Raw genomic sequence first — 7,465 nt, 5'->3', positions numbered from 1 at the left:
GTTTTATTACTAACAAGTAAATTTTCCTTCTTCATTGGTCTTTCAAAATTACTTATGAGAATTTTTCTTATAGAAGCATCAATAATAAAGTTACGACCAAATCGGAAGATAGGTAAATCACTTGCTGGACACATGTTTTCAAACACGTCGGGAGAGCATGATGGTTGCGTTACTTGAATAATATGTTCTTCCTCTTTCGAATAGCTCCCCAACACCTTGTTTTCCTGTTTTTCTAGAACAGATTTGGCATACGTAATATTTGGTTCGGTCTTTTCAATAGACGAATTAACTTTGTTATCCAAATCACCACCTTTTTTAATAACTAGTAAGCGTGCACGTGCAACGCACGTCTCTGCAGTGGCATGTGGGGGCGATGGCCCTACCTGTTGAGGGTGCAAGGCATGTTGAACCAGTGGACGTCGGGGCGGCGACCCCGAGAGCTTTGCAACTTCGACGGCATGGACCTCATGTCGTGTGGGTTGCAACTACTACATGCATGTGGAATGCTTATCTCTTCATCGCCGCGGGAGAGTGCCTCATGATTTCTTTCGGACATGGAAGAGTGACTTGTTCGGTGGAGCGAGATCAAGCTAGTGTGTGTTTGCGTGGTTGGCATTTCTTGTGGCATTACGGTGTTCTAGAGTGGGTTTGGCCCTTTTGTTTTGGTTTTCCGTGATTAACTGGACAATCTTCTGCTTAATCAATGAAACGTCGAAGTTTTTGCTTCGTGTCTGAATTTATTTGCACTCATGCTCATTTACTCAACAAAAATCCAGATATATCTAATGTGTTTCTTTACCAGTAAAGAAGGCATGCTAAGCAAAAAGGACAATACCCATGCCTGCTTTGAAAATCCACCCAAGATAAAATCGAATTTAGAAGCAACACCATAAAAAAACCTAGAAAGTACAATTTCCTATAATTACAAATTCATGACGTCCTTCTTCCAATTTCTTCTTCCAATTTCCGGTGAATCATGTTCATAACTTTAATTCAAATTCATTGCCAAGCCTTTGGAATAATATAAAGGAATCAACTGAGTGCACGTCTCAAACATTGATCAACTGAGTTGACATGATATAAAATTAAATTAATTACTGAAAAATATACAAATCAAATGAGTACAAAAATCATAATTGACATAATATATATGTCAAATTTTACGTCTATATAAAAGATAACCACTAACATTAGAAAAACAATTAAAAACCACTTCACTTGAATTGTATTTCGATAAAGTAATTATTAACATGCATAGAAAAATATATTTCTCTTACTTATATGCACCTCCGACCCGTCATGTTTGTGTCCATGCTTACTGAGGTCGTCATTTTCATAGCAATGAACATAATTCCTTTTTTAAGTCTATTTTGTGAAAATGAGACATATATTTCAAACAAAAATTATATATAATCATGTGAAATATGTATAATTTTTTTGGCAGACTGCTGGATGCAAGGACGCACCCGTTTTGTGCGAAGAGGATTCACTCGTCTTCTAGATCAGCTCCTGTATTTCTTGAGAGGAGTGAGCCGCTTCCAGACCTAGCTAGGCTCGTACGGGCATTCGCTTGTTGGGCCTGTTTGACACTTCTCTCGCCGGCACGCACAGTAGCCACACTTATAGAAATAATAAAGATGTGTTTCTCAAGAAAAAAAATAAAGAAGCATTAGTTATCAGAAAAAATCCAGTCCTCTCACCGCACAGCATCCACTCTGCCCACCTCACAGCCTCGCACATGTCGCTTCTCCCTGCTGCCTCCTCTCCTCACCACGGCTCGCCCTCGGCATCCTCTCCCCACCACGGCTCGCCCCACAGCCTCCACCTCCGATACGACCTCGCGCTGCCACCAACGCTTCCGGTCTCCCCTGTATCGACACTGCCGCCGGTGTCCAACCTCAGCGACGACGCCAGCCTGCCCGACGCAGCTCCTGGCCGCGGCGGCCTAGAACGCCGAGGTATAGAAGCCTGCTCCGGCTGCCAAGCTGCCGCCCAACCTGCTCTGGTAAGTCTTGGGCTTAGGTCTCACTTCCATATAGCAGAACGATTTATCTGAAGTACTAAGTTTATATGAAGAAAAGAAAGCTAGGTTTTGTTTGTTCAGTCCTCATGTGCTTTGTAGCCAAGCTTTTCATTCTAGAAGCCTGCTAATCTGCTATACTGTTATGATGGAATTCTGTATCTGATTTGGATGAAACAAAACTCAAGAGTACTTATTACAAGCTAAATACTGAGTGAATTGCATTTTAACTGAAGCATTTTTCATACATTACTCAATGTTTGTCAATTGGGATGTACTCAATGTTTGTCCCTTCTCCACTGGACACCAACAGGGGGTTCCATATGATACAAGACTCAAAGGTCTAGATGATGACAGAGGAACCAAAGGTCTAACACAGGATGCTTCAAAGTCTCATTTTAAAAGGTCAACAGGTTGATGTTCTTTTTCATATCTCATCTTGTCGGTCTGATATTTGAAATATCACAGAATTATTGTTCAGATGCACCTGTTATCTAAATTAGTTCCTGCTGGCACATTCAGGCAGTACAAGTTTCACAATAAATCTAATTCCACACATACAGCCAATCTGTAGATTAATTTGGCACTGACGTTCGATTAAGTTGATTCCAGTGTAACAATGAAAAACTTCTGGAGAACTCATACCTTACGGCTATTATAAATTTAGGTCATTACTTCAGAATGATATAATGAGAGAGAGGTCTAAATTTAGGTTATTACTACTTCATCAGGACCATATACCATTTAACAGTATTACTACTTTTTAGAAGATAATTTGTCGTGCTTCTAGTGAACTGGCAACCCCAGTTAAAATTTGAGGTCTGTTAATTTAAGACATACAAATAATTGAACATGTTAAACAAAATAATCATAAGCAAAGGTTCGGCGGCTCATTGTATCAACCAATCCCGAATTACTGGCTAAAGGTTCTAGAATTTACATTTTACAGAAGTAGTAAAAAAACATAATTTTTGTTTTAAATTGAGTTGTGTCTGTAACACAATGATATTCAGAGGACCCAAACTTGGGTGCTTCCAACGCTATTACACACAAATTTAAATGCATTGGCTTTAGAGATACCTCGATAGATGCCATTGGGTGGAGAAATTATTTTCAACAGGGCATGAAGAGGATTGTTTGATGGTCAACATTTGCAGGAGTAAGCTTGCTCAAGGATTAGTTTTTGCCTTTTCTGAACATGGACTTTGTGGATGCAGAAGCTGCATGAATAGCATTTAACGTTAATCACAGAACGGCAGACGAAATTCTATAATGTGCTGAAATCTAACAAAATCAATATTAAGAGCACTATGATTTAGACAACAATGTTACAGACACATGGATTACCCCTTTCAAGTAATCACAACCACGAAAGCGCACAGTCAAGGCCAGAAAAGGCGGGGTTCTACTTATTTTAAATCATAGGTTACTTCTGGCAAGGCTGGGTTTTGCTTACTTTATTAAATCATAGGTACGAAAATGCACACGGCTGGGTTCTGCTTATTTTAGTGGTAATCGCTGTAAAGTGGCTTTCTAGTTGGATGTCTACAAAATCAAATATCATTCTAGAATTATTTTCTTTTGTTTCAGATGTCAACTACCAAGAATATAACCTCTGAACTATCCACTAAGTTGTTCAAAACTTGACTTAGAAACAGAGTAAAGTTCACATGGACAGTGATATTTTAGTCTGGCCACTACAAACCAAGGAAGCCTACTATAGAAAAGCAATATTAAGCATTTAGAGTAGTATATTCTGCTGGTTGATGCTTTTTGCTATATATTCCACATTGTTGTAGTAAAACCAATTTTTTAGATATATTACTTGCTGTCGTTTCAGAGGTAGTTGCAGTCCAGCTTAAGCTTTGTAGAGTCATAGCCTCACAGGTAACTCGGGATGGTTGTATTGCAAGCGTAGGATTAAAAAGGAAACCCCCAGATAATATATTTAGTGCCAAAAAACATGACCCTTAGTTGCCAGAGTCAGCTTAAACTCATTCCATTGCTTTGAAAAACATGCATGCATGGTACCCAATACCAATTGGCAGGCCAACATATAAGAAGAAATTTGTCTTAATTGTATTGCAGATATTTAGAGAGGCATGTACTGAATTTCATTTGCACAAAATGAATTGTTGTAGATTGACAATTGTCATAGAGATTTTGTATAGTCCTTCATTCAAATGGCCTAAAACTAACATAAAAATGTGGTAATTCATTGGCACAAATGGATTGCATACAGTACTCTCAAGACTGCAATACAATAGCAATTGGCAGGCCAACATTCAGAGAAGCATGTACTAAACTTAGGTTGTAGAAATTCAGAGAAGCATCTGCTAGATTTAGCAAGTAGAAATTCATAGAAGCATGAGATGAGGAGCCGAGTCTACCTTTTCCTGGATGTTGTCTACCTTTTCCTGTTATAGTAAACATTCACGTGCAAATGCACGTATCTAAATAAAATTGATCCTTATTCAGTTTTTACGTGGTATAAATCTGAACAAAAAATCACTAAATAATATATACTCCCTCCATAAACTAATATAAGCGCGTTTAGATTACTACTTTAGTGATATAAAAGCTCTTATATTAGTTTACAGAGGGAGTATCTTTTATTCAAAATTGTTGCCTCACCTCAGAAATGCAAAGCAAGCAATATTCTAATGATCATTTACATGCAAGCCACATATTGATCAATGCAAATAGCGCAAAAACATACTTCAAGCACAGGAAACTTTTTGTATACACAATTTTATGAGGGCTAAGAAAAATCATTGAAGTGCTCCTTGCATATACAATATTATAATTTATAAATATAATTCTATAATTTCTAGACTTACAATAAATAAGGAAATCCTACTACTATAGAGGTCTTGTTTGAAGATGACACCATTCAAATATGTTCACACAGATTATTTTGTTACGGGAATATGTTCACATGGTTCACATCAAACATCCCTAACGAACTCTTTATATTAATATTTCAAATGACTTACATAACTTCCACTATACATTAAAAAACTGAAAACGCGACTTGATTCCGTTGTTTGATGCTCCATCCAGATGTAACTCTTCCATATAACAAAACATACTTTGTATCACTCTTCACATCTTCTCGTTGATGGCAAAAACATGACTATCGTCACACCTATGCCACCGCTTCATATCCAAACGCAAGATGAAATGAATGGAAGATGGTAAGTACCTGTCAGCATCTTCCTTACTCCCAAGATTATGCTTCCTCCTCTCTTTCCTTCCTCTCCCGATTCTTTTTGTCAAACGAACAACATGAATTGAAAATCAACCAAGCAAATCAGAAATGAGAAACAAAATATGAAAACATGAGTAAACCTTATCTCACTTGAATGCAAATCACGGATGATCGTGGGCGCCCTGCCACTGATTATGTTAATACTTGTTGGAAAGGTCAACCTGTACACCATGTAAAATTACCTACAAGGTTCAGCTCTGGTGGTTCTGCAAGCAAATATCTTGTCTGGATATGATAGTTCTAGGGACAAACCTGAAAACTTTATTGTATGCCCCTATGCACTGTGAGGCCTTGTAGTTTTAGCTCGCCCCAACAGTATGGACATGAAAATTAGGTATCAACATGAAAATATGTAAGATGATTCTATATATCTTTGTAGGTGGAGAAGAAATTACGATTAGAAGTTGTTGCAAGTATATATGTATTGAATAATTATACATACAATATGATATATCAATCCAGTAAAAGCAGCGACAAGTCTATCCATATTGCCGCATTGTACAAATACTAAGATATTTGGTCAATATAACACACCGATTCACAAAACCAAGTCCCCAAAACCAAGGTCATCCTTCTGCATATTTGCACGACAACACATTGTAGTCAAACATATGGAAGAATTATTTGCATTCCGAAATCATACTATTTGAATCTGTTAATCTGAAGAAATGTATACCTTTTTAATCTAATTCAATCATCAAAAGCATATTGGTTCAGAAATAGGAGTTAATCATCAAAAGCATGTGTCTTGTTCTTAACTTCTCCTCTCTCGCTGCTGCTCTCTCCTCCTTCTGTATGCTCTGTTGACATCCTCTTTCAGAAACACATTTAGTATAGAAGGAAAAACCAAAAAATACAAATTTGAAGGTGAACCTATTTTATTAAAAGGAAAAAATTAGCACAGGTCAAATTTGGTAGGTTTAGAAAAATATGCAATTGATGCACATCATTTTGGGTTGTGCTTAAGAACAACACCAATAACTACAACTTAAGATGTGGCCGACAATAGAGAATAGCAACACCTAAAGGCCTATAATATCATCTAGCTTGGCATGCTCATGTAAACTAAATGAAGCTATCATAATAGTGCCTATAATATATCTAAATTTAGTACCATAAAATTAGAGAACCATACGGTTTGATTTCTCATATTTCGTTTCGGAAAATAGCAGACTCTGTTTTTTAAAATGACAGTTAGAACGCTCGTTATGAGATCACAATGTGCCTTTTAACATCGATCTAAGAATGCAAGAGCAACTGAACTTGATCTATGCTAAGCGTTGTCTGAACCAACTGTACATGATTTCTATGAAACAAATAAAGACTGTTATGTTAGGATAATCCTCTTACTATAATAGTTTGACTTACTTCACTTGATAAACAAAGCACCTGCCTTTGATTTGGTCTAGTAGGCATCAAAGCTATAGTAATAATTAGCAAATTTCTGTAGAATAAATATTTTCTATATATACATACTTGGCAGAAAAAAAGCCATGTCCTGGTGCTTGTTGAGAATGACGCCGAGGGATAACACTGTGGTAGAAAAGGCTTTTTCAGATGGCAGAAACAAACATCAGTCAATGTGTAAAGGGCATAGACAACAAGAACAGAAACAAAAACTTTTGTACAACCACAACAATAAGTCTACTTTTAAGCTCACTCGTCTAGCTATAAGCAACCAAACTTCACTAACTCTGACTTTAAAACATCAAAATTAGGGGGTTACAAAAACATCGGCGGCCTCACGGTGATGACGACCACCCGATTAAATTGAAACTACCGACAATACACCTGTAATGCTCCACTGCATTGAGCATCAGCCATCGTAAGATTGATTCCTTAATTGATCTGAAAATAGTTGCTTGGATTGATGTACTATTAGAACAGATTGGAATATGGAGAAGAAAGAGACCGGAGTTAGGAGAAGAAGCAGGGTCAGAGCTTGATGAAGCAGGGCCGTTTACCTGGTGGGAGGCGAGGCTAGCAATGGTGGGGCTGCGATTGCGTCCGAGTGCACAAAGCGGAGGCCGTAGTTAGAGCCCAAGTGGAAGACGGGGAAGAAGTACTGCAGTTCCACGGGCGCGGCGGGGCGGCTCCGGTGGCTGGGGAGGCGACGACCCGCGGCGGGACAGCTCCCGCGGCGGGGGCGTGCTCCCGTGGCTGGGGAGGCGGCG

At 38.3% G+C, this 7,465-nt stretch overlaps 1 protein-coding gene and 1 long non-coding RNA gene across 6 annotated transcripts in view; one reads left to right on the top strand and one right to left on the bottom strand.

The window, feature by feature from the left end:
- The first annotated feature begins 1,061 nt into the window (after positions 1 to 1,061).
- Positions 1,062 to 7,465, top strand: part of LOC119309409 — a 14,892-nt gene continuing 8,488 nt past the window's right edge. Inside the window, exons 1-2 of one of the 2 annotated variants that reach the window (XM_037585417.1) lie at positions 1,062 to 2,005; positions 2,334 to 2,433. In XM_037585417.1, the coding sequence (XP_037441314.1) occupies positions 1,739 to 2,005; positions 2,334 to 2,433 (367 nt within the window). In that variant the 5' untranslated portion in view covers positions 1,062 to 1,738. The remainder of the gene's footprint in view (positions 2,006 to 2,333; positions 2,434 to 7,465) is intronic. The other variant, XM_037585418.1, reaches the window with a different exon arrangement.
- Positions 1,864 to 7,451, bottom strand: LOC119309410. 4 transcript variants are annotated; one of them, XR_005150501.1, is made up of 7 exons: positions 6,768 to 7,451; positions 5,968 to 6,091; positions 5,544 to 5,865; positions 5,372 to 5,452; positions 5,226 to 5,288; positions 3,101 to 3,240; positions 1,868 to 2,002 (listed from the first exon to the last, which is right to left on the bottom strand). It is a non-coding gene; the product is annotated as an uncharacterized LOC119309410 (long non-coding RNA). The 4 variants fall into 4 exon arrangements; XR_005150499.1 differs by having other exon boundaries at positions 1,864 to 1,997; positions 5,544 to 6,091; XR_005150498.1 differs by having other exon boundaries at positions 5,544 to 6,091.

Source organism: Triticum dicoccoides, chromosome 5B (genome assembly GCF_002162155.2).
Source record: "Triticum dicoccoides isolate Atlit2015 ecotype Zavitan chromosome 5B, WEW_v2.0, whole genome shotgun sequence".
NCBI lineage: Eukaryota > Viridiplantae > Streptophyta > Magnoliopsida > Poales > Poaceae > Triticum > Triticum dicoccoides.
This window is presented reverse-complemented; position numbering and strand designations above follow the sequence as displayed.